A 16263-nucleotide genomic window follows, 5' to 3' on the forward strand; every position below is an offset into this window, starting at 1 on the left:
CCCAAAACTGCCCTCCAAATCATTACAAACTAAAAGATGGTAATGATGAAGAAAAGTATGGGTTGAGGATCAAGTGGCCTCCTGGCATATCTCCAAGAGGGCTATACCCCTGTGGTTTTGTGCGCTCCACGTAATTTAAAAGGGCCCTCCTGACATCTAGAGTAGAGGGGAGCGTAGAGGCAGAAGGATAAAAAAATGACCTCCTGAGCCGAATGGAAAGAAGAAGAAATCTTAGGAATGAACTTAGGATCCATGCGAAGAACCACATGGTCAGGAAAAAAAATTCAGACAAGGAAAAACTGCCATGAGCGCTCGGATCTCACCAAGATGCCTCGCAGACGTAATGGCCACCAAGAAGACTACCTTAGCTGACAAACATATCAACTCTGCCTCTTTCATTTCATAAAGGGGCACCTTCCAACCCCCTGAGATCAGCAGCTAGGTCTCAAGACAGAGGGACGCTGCAGCCATCTGAGAGGAACAACCCAGAGTCTTCAACCCTATTACCTCAACTGCCAAGCAATCAGACTCAACCTGAGAACTATCCGAAGAGACAGTCTTGGAAACTGAAGAGGAGCTGGTGTGCAGGGAGATGAAAAACCCGACCCTTCGACAGATCCAGAAGGAGAGGAAACCAATTACCCGGGGCTAGTAAGGGGCAATGACGATCACCTGAACCTTCTCCTTCCTGACCTTCTTAAGGACCTTTGGCAGGAGGGGAATCGGTGGATGGCATACAGTTATCTTTGAGGCCACAGTACTGACAGGGCATCCACAGCCCACACCAAAGAGGACGGAATCTCTGAACATAACGCCAGGCACTGAACATCCGCTGGGGAGACAAAAAGCTCAAGCCAAGTTTCTCCAAACTTCTGGGAGACAAGGCAGAAGAGGGGAAGAGACAGATGATATGTCACTGAGGATGGATTGTTCCTGCTCAGACTGTGTGCCCCAAAATTCAACTTCCCTTGAATGTAAACTGCAGTCAGACCTAGAACATTCTCCTCTGCCAGAGAAAAATCACGGATACAGTGTGATTGAAGGACCTGCATTTCGTACGTCTGCCTGGTCAAGTATGCCCTTGCAACTTGATTGTTAGTCCTGACCACACATTCTTGCCCTGAAAGGTGCCCTGAAAAGGCACCAAGGCCCTCTGGATAGCTATCAGTTCCCTCCAGTTCGAGGTCAGCTGACTGTTCCATGGAAAACAAGGGGCACCTATCTCTGAAATCCCCCCCCCACACGCATATGCAGGCATCTGTCATTACTAGCACAAGATTTGACAGCTGGAAAGGAACCCCTTTCAACGGATGGGTCCAAACCAGCCACCAGGACAGGCTCAGCACAATGTGATCCGGCATGGGAATCAAGAGATTGTAGTTCTGTGAGCCAGATCCCAATGGGAGAGAACGTGGTTCACAAGTGGCTTTGAATGAAAACATGCCAATGGGACCACTGCTATTGAGGCCGTCAAGAGACCATGCTCTCATAACTAGCATCTTGCATAACTGTGTAAATGTGTCAACAAATCTCTCACACCAGCCTGGAAGGAAAGCAGTCTGTCCTCCAGGAGAAAAGCCACACCCACTAGAGTGTCCAGACAAGGACCGATTAATGTATTTGGCTGAGAAGGTGTGAGATGTGACTTGGACATAGTCACCAGAAGACCAAAGTCTTGCAGGGTAGACAGGACCAGATCCACATCTTGGCTTGCCTTGGAAAAAGTACGAGCAGATAACAACCAATCATCAAGATAAGAACACAGAGCGACACCTTGTAAATGCAGAAAAGCAACAAGTGGCAGCGACACCTTGGTGAACACACGGGGAGACCTGGCTAGACCAAATGGCAGGAGTTAAAATTGATAATGAAGACCCTCTACTGCAAACTTCAGGAATTGCTGACTCTCCACATGAATTGCAACATGAAAATATGAAGCCTGTAGATCCATAGCCACCAAGAAGTCCCCTTTCATGAGCAGGGGAATTATGGCCTGCAGAGACATCATCCAAAAATGTTCCTACATGACAAAGGAGTTCAAGTCCATGAGGTTGAAAATGGGGTGAAATGACATGTCTGCTATTGGAACCAAAAACAGTGAGTGAAGTAAAACACCAAGCCCTTCTGTCTTACCGGAACTGGAACAATTGCATTCTGCTGAAGCAGCGATTGGACCCCCGACCTGAGCCTCTGAAGCGTGACAGGGTCAGAAGGAGTAAGTCTGAAACAGGGTGTAGGAGGCTGGCCTGGTGTCTGGTGGATACCTATGGTACTTACACGTTATACCAGGTCCAGTTATCCCTTATTAGTGTAGTCAATGTCTATAAGCCAGGCTTTCTAGAGGTAGCTGTTGATAAGCAGCCAAGGCTTATCTAGGAGACATGCAAAGCTCAGGCAATACCACTGCAGTCACACAGTACTTACCCACATAAAGAAATCACTCAGTGTTACAAAAATAAAAGTACTTTATTTTGGTGACACAAACACCAAAAATACCATAGAGACTATACTCCCTTAGGAGATTAGTAATAGACAAATTATATACACTAATATGCAGAAATAGGCATAAAACATTTAGAAACCAGAGCAATTAGTAAAAATCACAATACTTAAACTTGGGCCTAGGGGATGCACAAACCATATTCTAAGAAAGTGGAATGTGAAAGTTGGTCACCTACCTAGGCAAGTGTAGTGTGTAGAGGAAAGCTGGGAGTACTAGAAACACCGAAAGGTAAGTACCACAGCCCACCCCATTTCCCAGGAAAACAGAAGTAAATCACATTAAGTTTCCCATAACACACACAGAGAAGTAAAGAAGAATAATGCATGACCCAGAAGAGACTGCAAGATACCAACAGGGGATTCCTGGTCAAGAAGACCTGTGGAAGAAGGAGACCAAGTCCAAGAAGCACAGAACAGTCCAGGAAGAACAGGAGCCCCTGCTAACCCGGATGAAGGTGCAGAAAGTTGAACCACCGATGAAGAAGGAAAGTCAGTACTGCACCTGAGAAGACGAAGTCAGGTTCCTGAAGGGTGCAAGTGATGTCCCACGCCGAATAGAGGACTGTAGTCTGGTCTGCGTCGTCAGTGTCCACTAACAAGCCTTGGCACACGCAAAGCTCGCGGTTAGCGGAAAAGGGCGCTGCCGGGGACCAGAAAGGACCAGGTGGACTCTGCCCAGGAGGGGAGCCAGAGGGGGTCCGCAGCAGCACAGAGAGCCCAGACGCAAAGCTTGTGGTTAGCGGAAAAGGGCGCTGCAGGGGACCAGAAAGGACCAGGTGGACTCTGCCCAGGAGGGGGAGTCAGAGGGGGTCCTCAGCGGCACAGAGAGCCCACAGAAGACCAAGCAGCGCACCCAGGAGTCCCACAGCACTGGGACAAGAAAGTTGCAGAAGAGGCCCACGCAGCACTACAAAAAAGGCTCCCAAGCCGCTGGTGAACCACTCAGGAAGCCGTGCGTCGCAGGAGAGAGTGCTGGGGGCCGCAGCTACAAGTTGCATTACAGACTTGGAAGAAGGATGCGAACAAGCCTTGGCAGATGCAAAGGATGCTATGCACAGGGGTACTGTCTTGCGTGGGGAGGCAAGCTCTTACCTCCACCAAAGTTGGACAGTTGGGAGACACGACCGTCAGGACCACTTCAGTCCATCACCTGTGATGCAGGATTGATGCAGCTCAGCAGGAGAGGGGATCCACGCAGCCAGTCGTCGTCGCAGTTGATACCTGGAGACGCAGGGGAGTGACTCCTTCACCCCCAAGGGAGATTCCTTCGCTCTTCTGATGCAGGCTGAAGACGGCTGTCCTCAGAGGATGCACAACTGGGAAACTGTTGCAATTGCTGGCAGGAGCCAGAGATACAATGTTGCAGGAGGTGTCTTGCTTCTTTGTTGCAGCTTGTAGGTTCCTGGAGGGTCCAGGTGCAGTTTTCTCAGTGAGAAGTCGAAGTGGTGGATGCAGAGGATTCCAGCTGGAGTCTTGCAGTCCAAATCTGAGCAACCACCCAAAGGAGAGACCCTAAATAGCCCTGAAAGGGGGATTGGTCACCTAACCAGGTAAGCACCTATCAGGGGAGGGCTCTGACACCACCTGCTGGTACTGGCCACTCAGATGCTCTCAGAGTTCCCTGTCAACTTGAAATCCAAGATGGCAAAATCCAGGGACCCTCTGGAGGAGATCTGAGCACCAACCCTGGGGTGTTGATGGACAGGGGAGTGGTCACTCCCCTTTCCTTTGTCCAGTTTCACGCCAGAGCAGGGACTGGGGATCCCTGAACCGGTGTAGACTGGTTTATGCAAGGGGGCACCAAATGTGCCCTTCAAAACATTTCCAGTGGCTTTGAGAGGATACCCCTGCTAAACATGTAGCACCTATTTCCAAAGGGAGAGGATGTAACACCCCTCTCCCAAAGGAAATCCTTTGCTATGCCTTCCTGGGCTTGAGCTTCTCAAGCTACAGAAGGGCAGAACCCTGTCTGTGAGGTGGCAGTTGCTGGGAGTGCCTGGAAAACCTCAGAAGGCTGAAATGGCAATACAGAGTGCATGGAATCATACAACCCATGCTTGCAAAAGCCTTGGGGCATGATTCCAACATGTTTGATACCAAACATGCCTATGTTCAGAGTTATCATTATGTAGCTGAACATAGGTAGTGACCTATGTCCAGTACACGCGTAAAATGGCATCCCAGCACTCGCGTCCAGGAAAATGGGCCTGGAGTTTGTGGGAGCACCTCTGCTAGTGCAGGGGTGCCCTCACACACAGGTACTTTGCACCCTGCACTCAGGGCTGGAGGGCCTGCTATATTGGTGACTTATGCCACTTATAAGTGACCTGGTGCAGTGAAAATGGCAGTGAAAGGCTGTTTGCACCTTTTCACGCAGGCTGCAATGGCAGTCCTGCAGAAGCATTTGCATGGGCTCCTACAGGAGCCCATGCAAAGGCTTCCTGGAAAGGCTGGTGGAATAGTAAACTGGGGGGGAAGGGGGGCCTGGGAGCCCCTGCACTGCCCATGCACTTGAATTATGGTCAGTGGAATGCGCGATGAGTACTGCTGCACACACCGCACCGCCACATTGCAGCCGGCTCCATTAGGAGCCGGCTGCAATGTTAAGGCCCTGTTCACCGCAGGGCCGGCGGACAGAAACTCTGTTTCCGCCCGTCGGCCCTGCAGTGAACTCTTAATAGGGTCGCCGGGGATCAGGCCACACAGGTGGTCTGATGACAGGAACAGTTTGACGGGCGGCCCCCTGCACGGGCCAAACTCATAATGAGGCCCAAAATGTCCACAATCAGTCCAACGACCATGTGTACCATGAGCAAATATAAATTAGGTGGAAAAACGTTTTGGAATATTACTTGTAAAATCGTATTCTTGAAAGACAAAATCAATCATATCTGAATGAACGGACCATGATACTAAATGTGTGCCAGTTACCAGAATCATTTATGTGAGTTTATAAACAACATTCTAGATGACTGCATTTCAAATGACATTCTAGATGATTGCATTCCATGTAAATACCAGGTATGTTTTAGATATCCCGGCAGTGAAAAGCTTCTAAAGTTGTTTTTCACTGTTGAAAGGCCTGTTTCTCCCATTGACTAACACTGGGTTACCTTATTACATCTAACAAGTGCTTACAATAGATTGGGAGCACGTAGAGGTATGCTGTTTACACTCAAGCGACTCAAAGACAGATTTTATGAGAAATATAGAATCAACTTAGAGAAACAAAATCACAGATCATTTTGTTGCAATTTTGAAAATGGCACTTTTAGAAAGTTGGCAATTTGTTGTTCCAGCCATCTGTGTCTTCTGCCAGTGTCCCGGGTCACATGACTGTGAATGGCTTTGCTCTTGGGTTTTGTGTATTGCTTTCAGACACTACTACAAAATGGGCTTCGGTGTGGACAGGATGGGCCATCCTGACAGGATGACAGGGAAGGGCCATACCCAGCCCCATTTACACTTGAAAAGGCTTTGTCTCCTACACAGACAAATGAACCTTGCACCAGATCTGCCATGCTTTTTATGTCAACCACTGACAATTTGGATCCTTGACTGGCAAAGGAGAAGAATTTTCCAGAACCAGATGTGGAGGTAGGACAGGGAGCACCCCCACACAAAGGCTGGCATCAGGTATCATATCCCTTTTGGACCTGTGCCTGTTTCAGAAGAACTGCCCTGCTTTCTTGAACCTAGGAACAGCAGAGTGATTCGACTTTTTGGCTGACCTCCTGTCTGAGCTACATAGAAACAACAAGCTTCACAAATCTGCACCTCAACTGCTCAGCCGACCACCACCAACTGCATCTCCCTATGTCCAGCTGCTGGCATCTGCTGGAGTGTGCCCTGATCCCCTAGCAGTGCCTCCATGTCCTGGACCCTTGGCTGGAGTCTGTCTGTACTCCTCTTGGTGCAGTCTCATTGGAACTGATGCAACCCTTCATAGGATTTTGCATCAAAGCACCTCGCTACTCCTGGTCGACGGCTTCATTGGTGCTAATGCTACATGACACTACCTGACACAGGACCTTGCATTGCAGCACTTATTAGCTCCTGGTTGGCAGCTTCATCGGAACCAATGTAGCATGACACAACTTGACACATGACATTGCATCACAGCACCTTGCAGTTTCTGACCGGCAGCTTCACCTGAACCAACACAACGTAGTGCAGACTGGCACAGGACTTCGAATCTCAACTTTAAAGACACAACGGTATAACTCCCTGCAGGCAAACTCGGTCCTTGACCCAACCCATGCTCCATCACAGATGGCCTGAACTTGTGACCGGTCCAGTGCCACCAGGTAACTGCAGTTGGCGCTTTGCGCTTTTTAGTGTTGTTTTTCATTACAGAATTTAACTAGTATTAAGTATGTTTTTACTAATTGGATTTAATATGCAGTGGTGCCATTTTATTTATTAAAAATCTACTATATTTTTCTAAATTGGTTTGGGATTTTTCTTGTTGTGTTTTCACTTTGTTACTTTTTGTGTACTGCATAAACACTTCACACATTGCCTCTTAGTTAGGCCTAACTTCTTTGTGCCAAGCTAGGGTTAAGCACGAGGTGACTTTTGCGGTTCACTCTGACAAGGATTGTGGTAGTTACCTGAGTGGGGCTTCCACCCCCCTTAACCAGTCACCCATATTTCCTACATTGGTGTTCAGTGTCTGGGTCCAGTAATTGTGTTAGTGCAGTGCCACTCAGTAATTTATGTAAAGCCAAAAATCCCAAAATTATTCTGATGCCAACTTCAATTTTTCTTTTTCAGTTCATCCTTAGTTTCTAATTTGGTAATGTTTCCCTTTTCTTAATTTAAGCCTCACCTCACATCTTTCTTGCTACAGTGGAGTTGGAGCTGAGCAGCATCGACAACTTGAAAGTAAGAGAGCTGAAGAAGCTCTGTAAGTGGAGAGCCTGAATCTTGGAAAGAGGGCCATCAAGCTGGACTTTCAAAAACCCCTCAGAGTCTTTGAGAAGGTCAGGGTGATGCAGGCTACAGCAGGGGAGCAGGAGGAGAATGACCCCGAGGATGAGGAGGTGGGCCTGGAGGATGAGGATGGAAATGGCCTGGCCACATGCCCTGAGCTGCAGCAACTGGAGGAAGACACCTTTGCCACAGGCCAAGGTCTCCTGTAGGGCAGAGATCAGTGTGTCCTCACACAACTTGTCCCCAGAGGAGTTGGGGGACAGGTAAGCAGAAAGGAACTGGAGCTACAGCTGGCCAAATTTAAAATGGAGGCTGCCAAGCAGGAGTCAGCTACCAAAAGGGCTTTGGAGGAAAGAAAGCTGGCCATATAGGAGAAAAAGTCTGAGGGAGCCTTAACACAAAAAGGGAGGGAAACCTTGCAGAAAAATTAGCTAAGGTTGAAGGAGACTTGGGGAAGAAGACAATCCTCCTGGCTTATGAAGTGAGTCTGTGAGAGCTGAACCTCAAGGTGAAACAACTCTGAATTCAGCAACGGTGGTAGCAGCAAAACTGCAGTGCCCAGTGGAGGGTAAGAGAGTCCACATTCCTAAAGACCTGGTGCCTGACTGTGTGGTGGGGGATGACATTGACAAATGGTTTTCTGCCTATGAGATAGCCCTAAGGATGCATAGGGTCCCAGAGGAGGATTGTGGGTATCTTGAAACACATGCCTAGGATGGAGAGGGGTTCCATGCTGACAATAGAGGTAGGTGATCAGATAAGAGCTGTCCCCATGAAAACTAAACTTGTCACCAAATTTGGGCTCAAAAAGACACATGGGTTTTTCATCAGTCAGGACAGAGACAATATTCTGGTGAACAATTGCAACTATGGCAATTTGAAAAAACATCAATAACAGAACAGCAAAATAAATGAGGTACTGACAGAATGGGCTAAAATGTTTTACTGTTTACCAATAACACAAAGACAAAAGCCGAAAAGCTTAGTTCCTAATCTGTCATTCAAACTGAAATTGGCATAATGACATAAGCAAAGACTCTCATTGAAGTAGACTAGACAATAAAGGAAAATGTCAGGAACTATCTCCTTATACCTGTTGACACAAGAAATGGTCTGTTGTTCTCTAAAAGATCAAATGGTGGTTTAGGTGTACAAAGCAATATACAACTATAGGAATTAACAAAGTGAACAATCTATTGTATCTCAGAGAAACTCCAAACTTGTATATTGCTCACTCCTGAATGTATGCAAGAGATATAATTAATGATAGAATTGATACCATTATCAACACTCAGAACCTAAAGTTATCAGGCATCAGATTCTTTGAGTACTCTTTGCAGTTATTAGCATATTATAATTGGCAAAATGACAAAATTGAATAATGAAACAATCTCCTTGGTCAAGGAGATGGTATAACATATTTAGAAAATAATCCAACCCCAACCCTTTGGATTACCAAATGCATTAAATCAAAGGAACATTAATACATATCTGCACTTTTATGCTGAGAGCAAATAGCATGAACACTAGAGATACATTATCCAGAGGAAGAGATTGATCATTCCCTACTTGTAGATATTGCCAAATGAGGGCACACATCCTTCGGGGGAACTGGGAGGGGTAGCTGGACCCTTTAGAATAGAAGCCTTATGAAGAAGAGATGGACTGGCGTGAGGATCTGGGTGAAGCAGGCTGAATGGACACTTTTCTAGATACTGGTATGCTTGCCCTCCCTACTATGGCTAAGGAGGAGAGAGCTTTGGGTGGCTGAGGTCCTAGACCTTCAACTACTCTCACTGGCAGTCAAGACTAACATCTTGACAGAAGTGCTGCTGCCAGGAGTCTTCACATTAGAACCTACACCCATTTAATGATGCACTTACCGACGTCCTTTTGGGTACCTTGTCCAAACCCCGTACAGGGGCTCCTATGACCAGTACGATTGCATACAGCCACCAGCCTGCTTCCAGAGACCCAAGCTTCCATTTCTCAATGCATTTTCCCAACCTCTCCCCCAGATAGGGAATATAAGAGGCTAGATTCATTTTGTGCAGTCTGTGAACACCACATGCCTTTTGGGCTGTTATTCCTACACTCTGTGGCACACAGTTGTGCAAGTGCTGCCACAGGTCCTAAAGGAGGCCCGAGATGCATCAAAATTCACAATTCTTTGCGGACTTGACACAACTGACTCACTAGGCAGAGAAGTTTCCACAACAGTGGCCCTAGGCACCACACCTGACTAAGAATGTCTGGCTTCTCAGTGGTTAATCAAGCTTTCCTTATGGACATGCCCTTGGATGACATCCGTCTCTTCGGAGACAAGGCAGCTTCGGCGCATGAGTGCTTTAAGGACTCTCCGGCTACAGTCAGGTCTATGGCCTTGCAGCGGCCCCTTGTCCCTCTAAATCTGCCTTTCGTGATTACAGAACAGACCTATAGTCATGCCAGTTCCTGCCCATCTACCATGCCACGGCTCCTGATCAGCCTCTGTGTTGATGAGGGGGCAATATCCACTGACCTCGTGGATCAGGTGGCCAGCCATTCCCCCCCCCCCCCCCCCCCCCCCCCCCCACAGCAGCCTCTAAACCCTCCTTGTCGGCCTCTGTACCACCATGGAGACCCAGTTTGTGTCAGGGTTTGCCATCCCATGCCCTGTTGGCAGTTCATACCTTGGGGCAGGTGGGCTTTTTAGATTGGCTGAAGGGGCTGCCCCCACCCCTTCAAGAATACCCCTCCTTCCATGCCACCATCTCATGACCAGAATGCACAGGATCATTGGACCCATCTCCCTGAGCAAGTTGAGGCTCTCTTGGCCAAGGGAGTCATAGAGAGGGTTCCAGTGCCACAAGTAGTCTATGGTTGTTATTCCCTCTATTTCGCCCCATTGTAGACCTCCGATCCCTCAATCTCTTCCAAAAGAAGATGTTCAAAATGTTCACATTGGCTCAGGTCTTGTTTGCCCTGGACCCAGAGACTGGATGGTAGTTTTGGACTTGCAGGATGCTTATTTCCATATTCCTGTCATGCCTGCCCATAGACGTTACCTGTGGTTCATGGTAGGCCACAAGCACTTTTGGTTTATCGTGGTCCCCTTTGGCTTTACCAGTGCCCCTCGGGTGGTCACCAAGGTGATGGCGGTGGTGGCAGCTCATCTATGGAGATCAGGGATGTCAGTCTTTCCCTATCTTATTCCAGTGGGTACAGCATCTCTCCAACATGGTCCAGATCTCAGAGGAAACTGCAAAAGATCTGCAGTGGTGGCTCACAAACCTCGATTGGGTCAGAGGCAGAACCCTCTCCCTTCCCCAACCAGATCTCACAGTAGTAACAGGTGTGTCACTCCTGGAATGGGGCAGCTGTCTGGGAGAGGTGGAGATCAGGGGCATCTGGTCTCCGGTGGAATCCAGACTCCACATCAATCTGCTGGCGTTTCAGGTGATTCGACGAGCACTAAAAACCTTTCTACCTTCCATCAAGGAAAGGCTATTGCAGGAGCTCATGGACAACACCATGCCATGTGGTACTGTAATAAACATGGCGAGGAGGGTCATGGGCCCTTTGTCAAGAGGCTCTGCAGCTCTGGACATGGCTGGAAGAGCAGGGCATTTCCCTGGTGGTTCAACACCTGGAGGGCTGTCTAAATGCCAGAGCAGATGAACTCAGCTGCACACGCCTAGTGGATAACGAATGGCAGCTCCATCCGGAAATGGCACAAGGTCTCTTTCAGCAGTGACGTGAGCCTTGGTTACATCTGTTCGCGTCTGCTGAGAATGCGCAATGCCAGCACTTTTAAATACTGGAGATTCCAAGGCAGCTCTCGTTCGGAGACGCTTTTCATCTCAAGTGGAGCTCAGGCCTCCTGTACGCCTTTCCGCCCATGCCACTCCTTCACAGAATTCTCAATAAGATCAGGGACGACTGGGCCCAAGTCATTCTTGTGGTCCTGGAATGGGCGTGGAGAGTCTGGTATCCCGAGCCACTGAGCATGTCCATCGATCTTCCGAGCAGACTGCCCCTTCAGGTAGGATCTTCAATCACATCAGTAGTGGAGGATTCTTCACCCTAACCTGTCCACTTTCAGCCTTCTTGCGTGAAGATTAAGCAGCAGTTGACAGCTTTTGAACATCCTCCTGAAGTCTGTAACTTCATCTTGGCAGCTAGGCATCCCTCCGCCAATATAGCACACGCCTGCCGTTGGAAGAAATGTGTGGCATGGTGTGCAGAAAACTCTGTTGATCCCTTCTCTGCCACTCTCTGAGATTTTATTTTTAATTTTTCCTCTTGCCCAGTAGGGCTCTGCTTTGGGTACTCTTAAGGCTATTCTAGTTTAAATCTCCTATTGGAAATAGGTTCCTCAAAGATCTTATTCATATGTTCCCTTCCTCTCTGTTCATTATGCCCCAGTGGGATCTTAATTTGGTTCTGACTTTTTTGATGTGTGCTCCTTTCGAGCCTCTCCACAATTGTCCCCCAGGCTTCTCACACGGAAAACAGTCTTCCTTGTGCCAATTCCATCTGCCTGCAGAGTGAGTGAGCTGCAGGCCTTATCATCTAAGCCACCCTACCTCTTCTACACAGTGGCCAAGAAGCAATCTCCTGAAGGTTTGTGTGCTCATTCCACCAGATCACTGCATTAGCACATGGAGTTTCAGTCCTGGAAATCTGCAAGGCAGCAACATGGGCATCTCTGCACAGATTTACCAAACATTACTGTCTGGACCGTCAGGTCTGTAGGGATATGCACTTTGTCCGTTTGGTCCTGCAGGACTTTGTCATTTGAAATTAGTTTGCAGATCCTCTTCCGGGGATGGTATTGTTTGGGTATCTATTCAGTGGTAAGGAATCTGCATCTAGAAGTCTATCAGATGAACACATTAATTACTTTTGGTAATGCCTTATCTGGTAGAGACTGTATCTAGCTGTAGATTCCTTAGTGACCCACCCATAAGTGACCCACCCTGCGAACGGATATCTAGGGACGGGGATGACCCCTTTCAGGCCCTAGTTTTGACACACCAGTGGTCAGTATTCTTCTTGGCTCTGCACTTACGGCGTGGAAAGTCATGAAAAGAAACGGATGTCGGCGTGCCTGTGTGGCGCCTATATAGGAACCTCAACATCATTTCTGGCACGCATGATGCAGACGACAGAGGCAGAGCCGATTGACACCACCAACTGGTGCTCAGGGGTACTACTCATGAAAAATCTTCCAGATCCAGTCTGAAGTCAGGGAACAATTTAGGGCAGATTACATACTCAGCGGTCCCACTGTCAGACTGCCAATACAAGTGTGGGGAGGCGGCCACCAAGCCGGCAGTCTCCTCACTGCCCTGTTATGATGTTTCTGCCAAGGCAGACAGTGTGCGTTTTGAGTGTGCTGACAGGGGAGCCCCTGCACTGCCCACGACATAGTTGTATTCAGTGCAGGGGCCCTCCTGTGGCCCCAACTCTCTTTCCGCCAGCCTTTTCAGGGCTGGGACCCTGCCATGAAAAGGCTGGCAGAAAGGAAAGTCGTGATCAGCACAGCTGTGCCGAGCTCAGCACCGCCATTGCCGACCACGACTTTCACCGCCACCAACCCGTCGGGGTCTCTGGCAGTGGCGACAGTGTTGTCGGGGTCCGACCGCGAGCATCATAATCTGGCGGTTGAACTGCCAGGGATGCAGCGCTCGGACCATCACTGCGAGTAGGCCCATAGTCTCTACCAGAAAAATTGTTACCAAAGGTAAATAACTTGTTCGTCACATACCAGTTAACAAATCTAGGGTGAGTGTTCTACTGCAATACTAGGGGGAGTTAAGTGAATGAGAGACTGCCATGGTACTCATGTCAGAATTTCTTGAAAAGGTCAGTGTCCTGAACTTGCTGGTAACTCCCTTCCTATACCTCACCAATATGTTAGGGAGGAAAAAAACATGGGTACTGACAATGTACTCCCACCTTTGGCAGTAACCACTGTATAAAGTAGAGGGAGGGGCTTAAATCCTAAATTTTGTATAGAATGAGCTTGAACAGATATTTTGGAGGTAGGTCCGTACTGTACTTCATAATAATTATTTGAAGGTGGCTGTAAAGATGATTATGCCCAGTCGAATTTGAGATTGTGTTATTTCATTAGCTTATCTGTTTCAATAAAGAGGGCTGCTGATTGAGAGAAATTCAGTCCTCCACCAATATTTTGACATACTCGACTTAACAGGTTTTGTAGAATGTAAACGTAGAACATTTTTGCGATTGACGCAGTTTAACTATTTCCATTGATATTGTCTATTAGTTTTGCTAAAGTGTGAGATGGGTTGGTAATTACCTTTTTTATGGTATTTGGTTTTTATCCCTTTCATGTTACATACCTTTACATCAAATGTTAGTTTTTTAATACATATTGTATCCCAGTACTGACTACTACATTAATAAGAATATATGATTATATTAAATATAGGTATTTTCTTTTTTTATAGAATGAGCGATCTCCTCCATCGTCGGCAGAGACTGCCATGGCTTTGGCCTGACGTTCTGTATTCCATGTTGAAGGAGGGAAGAGAACATGACAGGCACCTTAAAACCCTGCATGGATTTACTGACAGCGTACGTTTGGTTTTAATGCATTTTAAACTCTGGTCTGGGATGTTTGTATAAAATGGCAGTGTATATTTTTGGGGATAATTCCTTGACATAACATCACTGTATTCTAATGCCCACAATGGTACCAATGCCAAATGTAATGGTTAGTAAAAGGTTAACATGTATTAACTTCCATAGAAGCATGATTTGTTAACAATCCTACCTGGGTAATATTTACCTAAATTATGAATAAAGTGGATGGTCTAAGAATCTATTAATTCATCTTTATACATTGTGCAATCATCGTGTATATTATACCCACTGTGCGTATATACTCTGTAGCATCTCAGCCTGCTGTCTCCTGCATCCTTCCTTTTTATACTGGATTTACACTGGAGTACTACTGATGATTGCTATGACCTCTGCATGCAAACCTGCTGTTCTTTGTTGATGACTGTTGAATAGAGCAGAGTAGCTTTGAGTGGTTAAGAAAAGAAAGACACATGGAGAAGTGCCTTCTGTACTGTCTTCCATTCTGTTTTGCCCCATTGAATTGTCTGACCGGCTCAGCAGCGCATTGTACATGGCCTGTGTACTTCCTGTGGCTTTGTTTGAACCTGAAATGTACTGAGGGGACATACTCTCAGAGGAGCGTGGCTGGAGTGCTCGAACAAGCTAGATATCTGTTGCTGCTAGGGTTTCAAACACCACAATGTTTTACTGAATGATTGTGCTTCCTCCTCTTGGGCTTTTTGGTTCATCGATTTGCTAAATGTAGTCTTGAGGGACAAGGACATCGATAATGTGGTTGGAATTCATGGTGAGCCTGGTTTCTGTAATGAAGAATATTGTTGTTGATGAGATCAGCCCCTGGCTGCATTCAGAACTACTGTGTTTGCACTGATGAGCACACGATTTTGGATGTGTTTGTTGTGAAATGAGTAGATTGTTAATCAGGCTTAACGGGTTGCTGGTGGGTGGTACATTTGGGCATGGGTTGTGGTGTGTTCATAACACTGGCTTCATCTTGAGATCCTGGTGGCCCAACATCAGCTATGGAATACAGAAACTATTACAACTTTATGGTAGGCTTCCATTATGGAGGCGATTTACTTGCTAAACATGGGTAAGACTTGATGTAAGCTGTACAAATGCATAAATAACTCATGTATGCATAACCCACATACTATTCACATTTGTGGCTGTTCACATTGGTGTGTTAGAGGAGTGCTCAGGAAAATCCAGTGCATATGTAGGAAACTTCTACTGAGCTGTATCTTAGTGGGATGCATTTAGCATAGTTATGAACATACCACAGTTACACCGAAAGGTCTAGTTGTGCTGCGGAAAGTGTGGGAAAGAACACCACTTAATATAATTTTTGCTGGGGCCTCCTAGGGAAGGATGGAAATGTTACAGAACAATATATGTAAGTGAATGTCTGATGTCCTGAATGGCCTTTGTTCAAAATACAAATCTAAATGTAAATCCAAATATAATTGTCAATGCTCACATTTTCTGATGTAATAGTATTATGATTTTCTGAAAGCAGAATGTTAAAAATAAGTACTAAATCCAACATTTTATAATCAAGGTTATTGAAGAGCGAGCACGTGAAATGAAGAATGCTGAAAAAAGCAGTGGCAACTCTGACACTAAACTAGACCCTCAAACATCTAAGAAAAGGCTTGCTTTCCTTGACATGCTGCTTAATGTAACCGATGAAGATGGAAAGAAACTCAGTTACACAGACATCCGTGAAGAGGTTGATACATTCATGTTTGAGGTAAATACAACTCTTGGGGTTTGTGGCCACCTATTTTATCTGTTAAAATAGTATTTTGTCTTGTCTTTCTAGTGTGCTAACATGTTGACATTATTTAAACCTATTTATGGATTGTTTGTTAAATAAAAAAGTACATTATTTACAAGATGCATATTTTAAAGGTTTTCATGCATTATGTTAGACCTGTCAGCTTTAAGAAAGTCTTCCCCCAAACGTTTTGCCTTTACCCTCCACCTTGTGCTTTAATTGTTTTTGTTGGCTCAGAGACTCTGCATTTTACCACTGCATGTGTAAAGTTGGTAAACTTGGCTTACACCTGATTGGCATATATAATTTACATATAAGTCCCTTGTAGAATGTTATACCATATGCCCATGGACTGTAAATTATATGCTATTTGTGGGCTTGCAGCACTTATTGTGCCAGCCACTCAAGTAGCCCATTAAAACATGTGCCAGGCCTGCTATTGCAGTCTG

The 16263-nt window shown here is 46.5% G+C and overlaps 1 protein-coding gene across 1 annotated transcript in view; it reads left to right on the forward strand.

Moving 5' to 3' along the window:
• The window catches only part of CYP4V2 (cytochrome P450 family 4 subfamily V member 2), a 286243-nt gene that overhangs the window by 138753 nt on the left and 131227 nt on the right, over nucleotides 1–16263 (forward strand). The window contains exons 6-7 of the mRNA XM_069200117.1: nucleotides 13899–14025; nucleotides 15596–15787. Of these exons, the coding sequence (XP_069056218.1) occupies nucleotides 13899–14025; nucleotides 15596–15787 (319 nt within the window). The remainder of the gene's footprint in view (nucleotides 1–13898; nucleotides 14026–15595; nucleotides 15788–16263) is intronic.

The sequence above is a fragment of the Pleurodeles waltl genome, chromosome 1_2, assembly GCF_031143425.1.
Source record: "Pleurodeles waltl isolate 20211129_DDA chromosome 1_2, aPleWal1.hap1.20221129, whole genome shotgun sequence".
Taxonomy (NCBI): Eukaryota; Metazoa; Chordata; class Amphibia; order Caudata; family Salamandridae; genus Pleurodeles; species Pleurodeles waltl.